This window comes from Amblyomma mixtum, chromosome 3 (genome assembly GCF_055824585.1).
Source record: "Amblyomma mixtum isolate Tamu chromosome 3, ASM5582458v1, whole genome shotgun sequence".
Taxonomy (NCBI): domain Eukaryota; kingdom Metazoa; phylum Arthropoda; class Arachnida; order Ixodida; family Ixodidae; genus Amblyomma; species Amblyomma mixtum.
Window position 1 is genome coordinate 79,922,852 of NC_143014.1, and position 13,749 is coordinate 79,936,600.

Genomic DNA, 13,749 nt, shown 5'->3' on the forward strand with positions numbered 1-13,749 from the left:
AAAGCATGAGATGATGCTTTTTGCTCATGAAGCAAACAAAAATACATTGTACTGTTTATGCAAACATTTGCTGTAATCATATGCACATCGCCATTGTTAAGCATTTCTCTAATCACTCGGCTACCTCATGCCTGCCTCAGGGTTGCTATTAGCTCAATAAATCATAATTAAAATTCAGCTTTTCAAATCCTCTAGCAAGTAACTGAGCATGAAGCAGATGCTTGCAAAGGTGTATATTTTTCACCAAGGCTTACAACAATAAATTGTACAGTACCAAAAAAGTTAACATGATATCTTGATTACATGCTGGCCCCAATAATGAAGAAAGCAAATGCCACTGACAATAAGCTTTTGTTTTTGTTGGCTCCCGGCCACCTGGTCTGTTGCAAGTTGTCCCAAATGCCACCTGCAGGCTTCACTGGTGAGCGCCATAGGACAGGAAGAGTCGATACAAAATTGAAGCTGCAGCTGCCACACCCACGGGGATCAGCCAGCTCATCCAGGAGCTGCATAAAACCCACAAAGGAAGAGCGCCAAAATTCCTGAGCACATTTTGCTGCACACTCTTTTTGAAGAGGCGTTTCTGATGACGAACCATTAAAGTAAAAAAAAAGGAGTGCACTGCCCAGATATGGCGCTTGTACAAAACAAAAAAGCTGTTTTCGATGACTATCTATCCAAAAATTAGACACTTTGAGAGTGCAAAGGTTGTGTGCAGCCAAAAGAGTTTCGTTTACAAATGAAAAGCATATATTAGCAAAAGGTACGATACTACTTGGCACACACAAACACATGCAAAAATGTCCACACTGAGAACCTATGCATGTTCAGGCCAAAAATGATTCGACAGGTTAATTTTTATACAAGCCAGAAAAACACTTTAGGCTGTGAGACAAACCGTCGTAGCAAACTCAGTTTTAGTTACCTTGGTCGATTAAGCATTGAAACTGCAGTAAAGGTGTTTCTGCATTCTGCCTTCAGCGAACTCGCTAACCCGTGCTCACCAACCAAACACTAGAAGCACTCAAACCCAAGCTAGCCACTGATATGCAATATCTATACTAATTAGCAGTACATATTCAATTCAGTGCATGGAACAAGAGAACAAAGTTGAGTGACATTTGTCTGCACAGACTGCACACATCTGCAAATGCACCCCGTTTCCTGTTGACCATGCAGGATGCTACACAGCTGTTGGAAACAGCACAGCCCTCGGTATAGGAAACTGGGCCACAAAAAGCAAGCTAATAATAAAAAATGAAGTCATTTGTACACGCAGCATAGTGGTGCCCAAATCAAGAGTCCAGGATCCTTTATGGTCCTCAAAGTTTGCACTGTTTGATAAACCTCTGCTGCTTTCAGCAGATGGCATGCTGCTTCTCAAGTCTAGCACATGAACTGAAACATGCTTATTCAGCACTTGTATATTTCAAAGCAGTTCAGTATTAGCAATATAGTAGCAGAATACATGAACTAACCAACAAAATTAAACATCGAAAAACCCCTGGTTTTTCATGTATATTTATAAAGAAAGTCCAAATCATGCTCCACAGCCTTAGGCTCTACTCATTATCAGGTGCTAAGTCCAGATTCGTGGACACACTCCCTATAAAATTCTTGTATACAAGGCACAACGTCCACAAATGTGGATGCAATAAAAATGTGCTAAAATCTAAAAATCTTACACAACTTTTTTTTATAATTGAATTCCAAGAGGTCTCATGATGATGCTTTATATATTAAATAATATTTATTAAAAGCAGATTTATTTGCTGCCTCAATGGGCTATAGTTGCATTCAGTGGTGCTCAACTGGCCCCAGAGAAACTGGCAAGGGCAGCATTATAATGCAACTTACACAACCGGACAAAAAGCTGAAACAGCAGCTATGAGCAAGGTCATTAGCCTTGCAGCTCCAAAGACTACACGTCTTAGTTTCAAATATTTGTGCAAAGCGTGCCCTCAAACTTATCCATAAATTTTACATTAATGCTTTAATCATTTCTGAGGCAATTAGCAAGCTTGAAACGAACACGAAAAAAAGCATCCACCGGCAATGCAAAACACAACTGGTGTACAACAGCAACCAACTGGAACCAACTGCAGTTTTGGATGTTACAAATGGCCCTGCCTTTACCAGAAATATTCGAAGACTTTCAGAATACAGGCATGCTATTAAAAATGCATACGTAACAAATTACAAAACCTCCCACAACTGAACACCCTGTTGCAGTTGACTGTACAAAGTCAATAAAATGTCTCTGTCCATTTTAAACAAACCTAAACAGGCTATGCAAATAAACAGAATGAGTGAAACACTGTAAATCAACGCTGGCAAAAAGATTTAGAAGATAAAGGTTAGGCCCAATATTTAAAGACAGATTTCACTTCTGCACAAGTCCAGTTCCTGAAGTGCCAATGTAAAATGTTTGTATCATAATCTACGAGTAGAAAAGCACTTTTCCAGTGGATAATTCATACCTTTCATTGGAGGTTGTAGCCGCCCACTGAGTTTTCTTCTGCAAAAGGAAAAGGCACATTACAGTAACATTACAAAATTGAAAACTATTACTGATACTTTCAAGAAACAAACTTACAGCAACTTGACCAATTTTCTTCTGGTCCTCCTAAGGGAAAATACATACCAAAGTAAGAATTCCAATACAAACAGAAGGCAACATACAGAGAATTCCGTTTTTATGTGCGGGAATTTAAAAAATTCCTGTGAGCAAACTACTGGCCTAATCGAGAGCAAACTTCGCTCACGGGGTAGCATATTATGGTCTACGTTATTTGAGATGTAATTAAACGTCGGTACTTGCCTGCATTTCCTGAAATTAAGAAGAAACTGCTGTCAACTGCGAGTAAAGCTGTCGCAGACGAGAGCCGAGCTGCTGGTTTGACAGGGCGCGCCATCTGCCGGAAGGCGAGACAAACGACGTCCCGGCTCGTCTGCTCGTCGAATCTCTCCTTCCGGTAGATGGCGCGCCCTGTCAAACCAGCTGCTCGGCTCGCGTATAGCTCTCGTCTGCGACAGCTTTACTCGCAGTTGACAGCAGTTTCTTCTTAATTTCAGGAAATGCAGGCAAGTACCGACGTTTAATTACATCTCAAATAACGTAGACCATAATATGCTACCCCGTGAGCGAAGTTTGCTCTCGATTAGGCCAGTAGTTTGCGCACAGGAATTTTTTAAATTCCCGCACATAAAAACGGAATTCTCTGTACATCAGTGAATAGAAAATAAGTACCTCACACAGATCACCGATCTTGTACTGTTTCATTAACTCTCTGGCATCTGTGGAATGTCCAACATCTTCGAATGCTTCAGTGGCATGCTTTCCTGCAGAAGAAGAAGCAGTGGATAGCACTTTTTTTTTCTACTCAGCCCGTGAAAATTAAGTGATGGCAGTCCCCCAGATATATGAGGACAAAGTTACAGAAGGACCTCTTTACCAGCCTGCTCCAGGAGAACCTCTTCGCCACCTGGGTGCTGGAATAACAAAATGCTACAATAAGTGCTGATTGCATTCTTTGTTGCATCGAAACAGCAATTCAGTGGCCCGGCCTACAACTTCAATGGTGTTGTAAACGAACAATGGGCCTTACTAGTCCTTGCCCTCATTTCAAGATAAGTTGCGGGGCAAAGTTCGGTACACGTGCGTACAAACACGCCAGCCAGTAGCAAATTTCTATTCTCGAGTTTTTTTTATTTAATTTTTTTCATACTGAGCATACGTGGGACACAAAATGGGAAGCTAATGCAAAATAAACCTACGCGTACTTGAAATGGCAAGCGAGAATAAGCAATTTTTTTGCCGTGAATCTTGCATTCGGATAAGGTCACCACCCCGATAAGTTATGCCGCTGAAGAGGGGCTGCGTAGCCTTCTTCGACACGGAACAGTTCCTTAGGGGTTCCACATTTTTACCGTGTATTTCCCTGTGCAGGACTTTACGGCGACTTTACGCCTTTCTCGTCAAGGCCTCTGAAGGCTATATTAGCACGAAGCTTTGAACCGTTATCCTCAAGGAAAACCTTCAAGTTGAAAGCCTTCCCGCCGGCAAGGAGCCGTCCACGGTCAACACATTCAAGCCAACGCTTGGTTTTAGTATCGATGCAGGCAATAAAAGGGAAAATCAACAAAAAAAAAAAAAGCGAAACTAAGGCACCCTACACTTATGTGCAGGTGACTGCTCACTATTAGTTCGCATTAGTAGTGCTGCACTGCCATACACCCAAGGCCGGATGGTCGACTAACAAAGAGCACAAAACAACGAGTGACAAACCATGACGATCGCGCACCTGTGCTGACTGTGCTACATCTGACAGCTGGCAACGAAGGACCTGAGCGTACAGTATGCTGCACAGAACATTCTGGAAACATTTCAACGAGCTATTCTGGAAATATTTCAATGAGCTATTCCGTGTCGAATAGCGAGGCTATAAATCGGCTACTCATTGCAATGCCTTGTGAAGTGAGACGAATAGTGCCAAATTAATACAGAGACACAATGAACACTGCTCCCCATGCAAACTAAAGAGTGCTAGGCAGGAACGGTCACTTTCCTTCTACGCCTCAAGGTCGAAATAATCGGAGATCACGTACCTCTTCCATGAATTTCGTCACGTCGTAGACTGCGTTGTGAATTAGTAACCACGCTGAAGTCTTTTCATTGTGTTTCTCGATTTCAGCTAGCGTGTACGTTTTCGTCGGCGTGGCCATGGCTGCGCTAAAAGTTCAAAGTGCTGATCGCGATATAAAACAGGTAAGCTACTGCGCTACTGCCTCGCCTTCGCTAGTTGCTGAAGTCCTCCCTGCCTGTTATCCTGCTATCGCCCGTCAGCTCCGCCTCACACGACACACGTCTCGATTGCTGCGCTCTCTCGTGGGGCCAGCTGCTAAATAAGATGTCATACCGACATGCACACCGACTACAACCGTTTTTCAACTCTGTTATGTATTTAAACAATCATAGGGTTATGCTGCAGTCTTAAAACAATCAGTGTCATTTTTCAACGCGCAATTATGACTTTATCTGCCTTCTTTACCTCACAATGGTGAACTGGGTCTTGGGGTAGAACCAGGATGGCCTATGATTGGCTGCTTCGTCTAGTGCTTCCTTGCCCGGATGAAAAAGCCTTCTTGGCCTGCTGTCAGACAGATGAGTAATGGCGTGGAAGTGGTTTTCGTCGGCTTGAGGTTTTCTAGTTATTTGCCGAAGAAATCTTCTCTTGCCGATCAGTGATGCGCCATGGTGTGCAAAGAAGAAATATATTCATGGTTTAAACAGTTAAATGGTGCGGTAAGGATAGATACCATGTGCGGTTTGCTCAATTTGTGCTTACCCTTGGAGCTACGATTTTTGGGTACTTGCGTAGAAGATTTAGCCAGCAAAGATTACGCGTACTTTCGAGAAGCGGAACTGCGCGCAAATAACTTTAGCGAGCTGTCTAAATGCACCAGTGTTCGAGACGCTGTAACAAGAAGTAAGCTGATCACTTCGTTGGCCTTGCTGCACCTCTGCAACCGCAGTTGCTCGCATGCCATCTTCCAAGCCCTCTCCGAAGAGATGAAGTGCACCAAACAAGAGACGTATGATACAAAGACGCTAGAAGAGATGCTACTTCTGTTCACCATGGCGACGCATCATCCTTCGTTCAGCTTTGACGAGCGCTCAGAGTTCGTCAAGTTCCGCGAAAAGCTGGAGAGCCTTTGGGCAGCTCAGGTGGGTGCGGACGCTTTGCGGGTTTCCGAAGGTTTTCTCTTCGCCTGATTGGCACGGCTCTTTGGTGCGCCTGTTTCGCAAGTTTTTATATATATATCATTATTCCAACTGCTTTGTGTGCTCGTAGTTTAATTACGCATGCGGCATCGTTGCCTTTCTTTGGTGGAGGTCGGTTTGCTGCCGGCGAGTGCTCGTTACGGTAGCGGTGTGAAACTTGTCGCCGATGGGTTCCAGTTTCGATTAGCACGCGCGAGTTTTTACTATCCAGCGCTGAGTAGGTGTGCTATGCTATCAGGCGAGACCGAGCCCACAGCAACCGCTGTCAACAGTGCTGGAATCGGATGGAGTGCTTACACACGGCAGTCATGCATAGTGATGTGCAGCCTAATTTGCTTTTGGCGGCCTTGTCGAATGTGTAAAAGCGTGCGCGTAGCGTGACCTGGTGATGTCAAGTTTTGCATGTTTATAAGCTGTGTGGGGACTGTTGCAGCACGCAGCCGGCGCTCCGTGCTGCAGCATCACTGCATGGTTGGTTGTACTTTTCAGAGCTCTATCATTGAAAGGAAAAGGAATGCCGAGTTTTAGATTAGTCACCTCCGGGCTGTCATCAGATCTGTTGTTGACCGTACAATATACACCTTGCCAGTTTATGTAAATCTTGAAATGGCACTGCCCATTTGTTGCAGTCCCGACATGTTTGTTCTCTGAAGGTGGGGCTGGTTTAGTGTTTGTGTGGTTGTGTTATGTGTGATCATGTGTGTGATGAACTGGCGTTTGTACAGAGTAGTTTGACATAAACAAGCTGTGTTGCCTCTCCAGTAACCATCACCCATTGCTGCATAGCTTGTCATTTTCTTCAGCTTTACAATTGATAAATAAGGTGTGAACCTGTTTGTGCATGTAGTTTGTTTGAGTAACTGAAAGGTACCTCTCACTGTGCTGTGTATGTTTGTGCTATTTTGCATATACATACCACAGAGAGGTAGGAAAATTTCTGGTTACATTTAGTTGTATGTGTGGCCTTCCATGGCTCTCAGATCTGTTAAGCAGCTGCCAACACTGGCACTGGCTCACAACAAGAACATTGCTGCAGTTGCATTTGTAACCATACGCATGCTTGGAAGCAGTATTGAATCACTTTCAAGGCTGGAATGATGGCCCTTGTTGTTCACTCAAGTGTGCCAAGGTGCATTTTTATTCACTGGGTAGTGTCATGCTGAAACAATGGTATCCTCGGGAATAATTGTTTTACAGTGCGGGCCGAGATCCAAAACTCGAAACTGGGAGAAAAGATGAGTTTATTGCAAACTATTTTAGCACTTGTACACACGCAGTGGCAGTCCCTATACGCGTGCCCCAAATGGAAAATGAAGCATGCGAGCGGTGAACAAATTTCTTTACGGTGCACTTTAGCAGAACACATGCAGACACCGATTGTTTGGCGAACACATCCTGCAGTTTTGATGCTTGCCTTATCGCAAGCCCGAATGGAGCCATGCAGCTTCCATCAGTGCTCATCAAGGGCACTTTTAATGCATTATGCAGGGATTTATTGTTGGTGTGCATCATGCTGAACGAATTGATCTTTTGTGGCCCGCGCTTTCTGCTTCATCTAGAATAGTGCCACTCAGTGGTTTGCACTTTGCTTGGCGGCAATTTCATTGCACGTCAGCATTTTATAAAAGCACTTGGACTTTTTTGGCAAAAGGGCATAGAAGTTTCCTTAGCATACTGGAACGAATGAAAAGAAAAGAATAGGATGTTTATTGGGTGCATTGGCTTGTTCATTCAAATGGATGCTTAACAAGATTGAGCAAATGAGAAGTGCATGCCACTAATGATTGGAATTTAAGGAGACTTTAAGACAAATCGCCTTTATTTACATTGGTGGAAAAAAGTTGAATGAAATTATTAAAAGAAAAAAGTTAAGCGTTTTTGCTCGAATAGTCTCCGATTAATGGTTGTATTTGGGAAACATGGAAGGATGAAATGGCTTACAGGACAGTAAGCTTTCCAAAAATACTGATTGCTATATCCCCTTTCAAAGTAAAAATAAAGATAGTGGGGGGGGGTGAAGCTTATACTGTAGCTGTTAACATCTGCCGTGTGCCGAGGCAGACAGATACTAGACATCCACATATTCAAGTCTTTGGCAAAGGTTGTCCCACTCGTTTTTAATTGCCTCCTGAAGGTTATCAGCACTCATGTTTATGTTCATACTTGCTAAATTTGACTTCATGGTTCACCAAACATTCTCTATGACATTTAAGTCTATGCCCTTGGGTATCCAGTCTGAAACTTGCACTGCTAGTGCCTCCTGCTAAGGTGTTATGACTCTTGATGCTTGGATAGGACTGTAATCTTGCTGCAAAAATTAAAAAAAAAAAAATCGTCTTTGAATGGCGAATCCAAAACGTTCAAGCACATCACAGTAGCTGGCAGTGTTAAAGGATGATGGCAACCTTGGCACGAGGGAGCCAAGGCCTTCTTCACTGAGTGCACTCGACACGTTGACTGAACAACGACAACTGATGAGGGCTTGTGATGTGAAGTCAGGCAGGTATCTTGTGAGCAAACCAAACAGTTGGCAGGGATTGGCTGCCATGTAAAATATGGTTCAGAAGTATTGAACTCATAATTTAGATTCATGGAGCACAAGGAAGAAATATGAGCACATTGCAGGTTGTATATCTAAAAATAAATTTCAGGAGAATGAGCCAAAAGATCGAAATGATTATACTCTGTCTACTTTTACTAGCACATGGCTACTTGCGTGTTAAAATGGCATAATATTGCCCGACACTTTCCGTAATTCAATTTTGTTCGCAAATGCCTGCAGTTGGAACAGATGCCAAACATATCACTCCTGGTCCCATCTTTGGGGGGATGCAAACTCATCAGTGAAAAGAACTTGACGCCAGTCATCGATAGTTCACTGCTCATGGGCTCAAGCAAAGTCCAGGTGCTGTTGCTTCTGTCTTGCTGTAAGATGTGGTTTTTGCACCACCATGCATCCGTTCAGGCCCGCTTCTTGCAGACAATTCATGATAGTGGCTAAGCTGATGTTTAAACCAAAGGCATCCTTAATTTCCTTCATGCTGTGGAACCGATCGGCAACAGCTGCTGCAACGATGAGGAGGTCAGTTTCGGAATAAGTTCAGTGTCTGCATTGTGAGTGAGGCGTCGGTGAGGCAGCTGTCTACATCCCTGTAGGCTTGTGTTATCTTATTTACTCTGCTCAGTGATTTCTCAGTTCACGAACATATTTCTTGTTGTAGCACACCTTTCATGTAGAGCTGAACTATTTTGTGCCTATACTCCATCTCACAAGTAATTCACAGTGTAGTGGTAGCTATGAGCACGTGGCGACGGCTTCCCCACGTGTGGCGTTCTCACGCACGCGAGCCAACCTGACAAGTATAGAAGCCGTCACCTCATGCTCATAACTTCCACTACACAGCGAATTAGTTGTGGAACAGAGTATAATGTTCAGTGGCACTCTGGACAGCATCTTTCTTAGACTGGGAATTTCGCCAATTTCCGCTGATATACATATGTATGTGGCCGTGTGCTATATTTCCTCTCTGGAGATGTCCAGCTTTTTACCATGGTTCAACAATGACGATAAGGGCATGATGCGATGGTTCAGTGGTTAAAGAATTATCGCAAAGCAAAGAAGCACGAACCATGGTAGGCACACAAGCACACACACTAAAAGTGGTCACATTCTTGACAAAGCAGTAAGCGCGGGCTGCTAAAGGCCAACTTTTCTGACATGACGCGTGCCAGGGATAAATCCTTGCATGAAGCATTAAAAGCGCCCCTGACGAATAAATACTGATGGAACTAGTGCAGCTTCGCCCAGGCCAGCATTAAGGCAAGCATCAAAACTGCAGGGTGGGTCCTCGGGACCCTTGCTCTCTGCATATACTTCTACTGTTGGAGCATGCTGGGAAGCAATTTATTCACCGCTCACGTGCTCCCAGTTTTACTTCTTGGGCACCTGTACACAGGAATCGGTGTATATAACACCAGTCCTTGGAGGTGCTTGTATTGCACGATGGCTGTCGTCATGTTGATAGTTGCCACATTCCTCCACCAAAATACGGTTCTAAAACTTGGAGAATGTACTAGAAATTCTGATGCCAAGGAACAGGAATTCGCCCAGTAAGACTGTGTGCGAGTTGGTTTTGATTAACATGCACCTGATACATATGACATATGCATGCTAACCAAGCGGTAAAATGGGCTACCATGGGATGTTGCGCAATCATGTTACATGCATGACAGCTTACCATATTACACAAGCTGGCAGCGCATCAACAAACATTTATTGAGACATCAGGCTCACTCATCCTGTAGTGCTTTGATATGGAGCCATCTGCTCTTTCAATTTACGAGAAAATGAAGTCACATTGTGTCACATGTAGATTATATGTAATAACTAGGACTCTTAAGGTGTAAACTGAAAACAACCAATAAACGTACACTGTATTATCGATATTCAGTTTTAACTGAAAGAGGTCAGTAGTCTTTAATGTCGACGCCACAACTAATTGGCTATTGATGAGAGTTACACTTAGACAAACAAGAATATTAATGGATTAAGTAGTGCAGTCGGGCTTTTGGAGGAATTACTTTACTCACCTCTGCAAACCGGGATCTCCAGTAGTCAAGTTGGTGGGCCCTTGAGCAGAGGGTCATAAAGCAGCCAATATCTGAATGCTGCTAACTCAGTGCTTTCTTTAGCTGTTTGGTTAGGGCTGGTTGTGCAGCCCCCCTCCTGCCCCTTGTCTTCTTCCCACCCGACACTGTTCGAATGGGTTTGTAGGGAAACAAACTCTGTAAACTGTAGGAGCAGTGTGGTTAGCTCAGGTTTGGTGAGGGGCATGAAATGTGTCAGTTCAGCAGTAGCCGCATTACAAGGTCCAGATGTTCCAGAGAAGGACACCAAAGAAGCGAGCACGGACAGAGCGGTGCGCAGTCCCAGCTGCACATTGGCTCCCGTTCTTTTGCCACTCTCTTTTTGAGTGTGTGGTTTGTGCTGCAACTGTGCGTAAACGGCTTCATGGAATGCATGCGGTGCTCACAAGTAAACAATCTCGTGGTCACTGACATGCTTCTGGTATGGTGGTTTTTTTTGCGGCAAAAGTGGAGTCTCTCCTCTGATCTTGATCGAGTGACGGAAGCAGTGGCCAGGGCCAAGCTGGTGCTGGTGCCTGTCCAAAGAACTCTGAACCGCTACGCTTTGCACTAGTTACGCCACTCAGGCTGACAGGGCCAACGTTTATAGATACTTTTTTAGTTCCATAACTCCTCGCAGCGCCCGTAGGGAGCAGGCGGCTTGTCGCCGTCCCCGCCACCGCGGCGCTGCAATCTCGGGTTGAGCTGGGAGAGCGAGAGTTGTCTGCTAGCATGCAGCGTGCTAGCGCGAGCACTCGCATTCGAATCATCGCTGCGCGACTGCTGTTTTTTGTTTCCGGCTCTTGCCCGGAGGTATTTCATAACATGTGTGTGCTTAGCGCGTTTGCGAACTTAAGAGCGGTATTCTGAGCAGTGTCACAAGCGGCTGTTTTGTACGGGCAATGACGAAATGCATGCTTCGATTCTGCATTTCGTGAGATGAACCTAACCTTGCTACTTCAATAGATTCGGATTATCCGCCGAACCAGTTTTTCGCGACTGGCTGTTGTGTCATGCATTTCGAGCAAAATTACTTTTAAGTTTTATTACAGCAATACTGGTGCAAATAAAACCCGCCGCTAGCTGTCTCAGTGGCTACAGCCCGCGGCTGCTTTCCCGAAAGCCGCAAGTTCGATACCGGTGTGGGCGAAATGCAAGAGTAACTCAAGGCTATTGGCATTTAAATAGAAAAATTTTATTCACAAACAAAAATCAGGGGTACCTGCAACAACACTGCACTAATTACGGAATAGAGAAAACATATGGCTGCACAGTTTTCATGAAGTTGCACATACATCGCAAGATGATCCCGACGAGGGCAAGAAGGCATTTCAACACGGCGTTTCTCGTCAGACGTGGATTATGTCCTCAGAAAGGAAAACAGTTCACGCAGGACACAATCATCACACCCTCATGAGCCTGTCCTGTCATTTTCAGTCACAGCTGTAAACTGTTCATGTTTCCCCACTCTCACTCACTGCACCATCGTGTGCTCGAGCCACAGAGCAATTTTGCGCGTATCACAATCTGGCAGTGACAGAGTGGGTTAAGGCTGTGGACATTAGGCATTCGTCGCTAGCCACCAGGATCGAACACATCGTCTCTTCGCATGAAAGTGAACATTACGTGCTGCAGTGTGCACAATTCCCACATTCTTCCTGCTTTCCGTGGTCGCTCATCTGCCTCGGGGAGGCCGCCGACCGTGTGCGCATACGGGGCGCAAGCCTCCGCGAAAGACTCTAAGCACTCATCCCTGGATGGTCTCTTAGAGTGTGGCGTGGCCAGTTCAAGCAATTCATCAGCGACCTCTAGGTTTGCGATCCGGCTGTTCCGCAGACCTGCAAGGAGATCACAGCCTGGGTCGCGGTTCGCCCCTACCAGCGGCAGTGTAATTACGCTTCCCTGAGAGCATGTGACGAATTCGCTGTCACCACTACTCTGATTCCACTCATCTAACACCAAAGTTTTCGCGATGTTACATGAGTCTGAGTTTCCCAGATCGGCACAGCCTGGCTTACCCAGCTGTTCTTCCGGCTTCTCGAACGTTACTGTCTTTGCCGCGGATGCTTTTTGAGCCATGCCGCTCTCGCCGAACCCTGCCTGGCATGTGGGCGCTTCAGATGGCAACAAAATGTCGCACTGGGCAACCTGGTCGGCCAAGCAGTTCATGTTGCGCTCATCAGTGACATTAGCATGGCTAATAACATGCTCGGCTGCCTCGCAGCACTCGACCGGCACCGTCTCATAACTGGTCAAATTTTTCCCAGGCACGTCCGCAGAGCTCACCTCCACCCGGGGAATACGAGACTGCCTGTCTGTGTCACCAATCGTGGTTGACTCCGCAATGTGCTGCTCCTCGGCGCTAATGATAGCTTCACTGTTTGCAGGAACCTGTGATTGTTCTTGTCTGTTCTCAATAGGAACGGACTGAATTCCGCTGCTGCTATCATCTTTGCTCGCTACCTCGATCGGCGTTTGATCAGGGTACGACTGCGACTGTGCCGTCTCCGGCAGTATACGCACTGCTCTCCGTGAGCATTCCTCCTCTTCAATCCTTTTCCTCTCTTGTCGTAGCTTCTCTTCGGCTATCGCTAACTGACGCTTGAGGTCTCGAATATAAGCGTCGCTTCTCTGCTTTTCTCTGGCTCGCTCAGCCTCTGACATTGGCGCTCGCTCCTGTCCATACCGATACCCATAGCCATATCCACTCTGCCAACTGACTGTAGCCATTGTGCCTTGGTTAATTCTAACCCTGCGGCTCAAGCACTCCCGAGGCAAGTAGAGTGAGACTGGGGAAACTCACTCTGTTGTCGGCTGTCGATCGTGGCATTTGGTGTGCAGCTGCGGCAGGTTGCGTCCTTAGGCGCAGATGAGTGGCCGGCATCCAGAGCTCTCAGCAGGCCTCTCACTTCCTCCCGGCAGACGAAGTCGGCAATCGCAGGTGCCGCCGAAGGCGCAGCACTTCGCTCCGCCGGTCTCCTTTCGCTCGCTCCTTGGCGCTGTCATGGAGTCTTGGCTCCGAGGCCTCTCGCAAGGGTATCGCCTCACTTGGACCTTGGTCCCCGGGGCTCCTCACCAAGACGTTGCCCCGTCAGGCTTCCAGAAGGTACTGCCTCCAACCGCTTTGCAGAAAGCCGCTCGGACGATCCTGGTCACGGCACCAGTTAACTTGCAACACTGATCATCCTGGTCACGGCACCAGTTAATTTTCTCCTCCGGATCGTCGTCGAAACGGCCGGTTCGTCTATGATCGTACGTGGTTAGCAGTTCGAAGGGGACTTCGCGCCTTCGTCCACTCGTCCGGCGACATGTTGCCGGTTGGGGCAGCTACTCCAAAC

At 45.9% G+C, this 13,749-nt stretch overlaps 2 protein-coding genes across 3 annotated transcripts in view; one reads left to right on the top strand and one right to left on the bottom strand.

Annotated features, from left to right (window-relative positions):
- Window positions 1-218: 218 nt before the first annotated feature.
- On the bottom strand, window positions 219-4,947 carry Cyt-b5 (Cytochrome b5). 2 transcript variants are annotated; one of them, XM_089579873.1, is made up of 6 exons: window positions 4,609-4,896; window positions 3,456-3,492; window positions 3,251-3,342; window positions 2,597-2,626; window positions 2,481-2,518; window positions 219-506 (listed from the first exon to the last, which is right to left on the bottom strand). In XM_089579873.1, the coding sequence occupies exons 1-6, from the start codon at window positions 4,723-4,725 to the stop codon at window positions 416-418; spliced, it is 405 nt and encodes a 134-aa protein (XP_089435999.1). In that variant the 5' UTR covers window positions 4,726-4,896; the 3' UTR covers window positions 219-415. The 2 variants fall into 2 exon arrangements, with proteins under 2 accessions (XP_089435999.1, XP_089436000.1); XM_089579874.1 differs by having other exon boundaries at window positions 335-506; window positions 2,597-2,679; window positions 3,225-3,342; window positions 4,609-4,947.
- Window positions 4,948-5,115: 168 nt separating this feature from the next.
- The window catches only part of LOC149350744 (uncharacterized), a 42,716-nt gene continuing 34,082 nt past the window's right edge, over window positions 5,116-13,749 (top strand). The window contains exon 1 of the mRNA XM_089579870.1: window positions 5,116-5,728. Within this exon, the coding sequence (XP_089435996.1) occupies window positions 5,255-5,728 (474 nt within the window). The 5' untranslated portion in view covers window positions 5,116-5,254. The remainder of the gene's footprint in view (window positions 5,729-13,749) is intronic.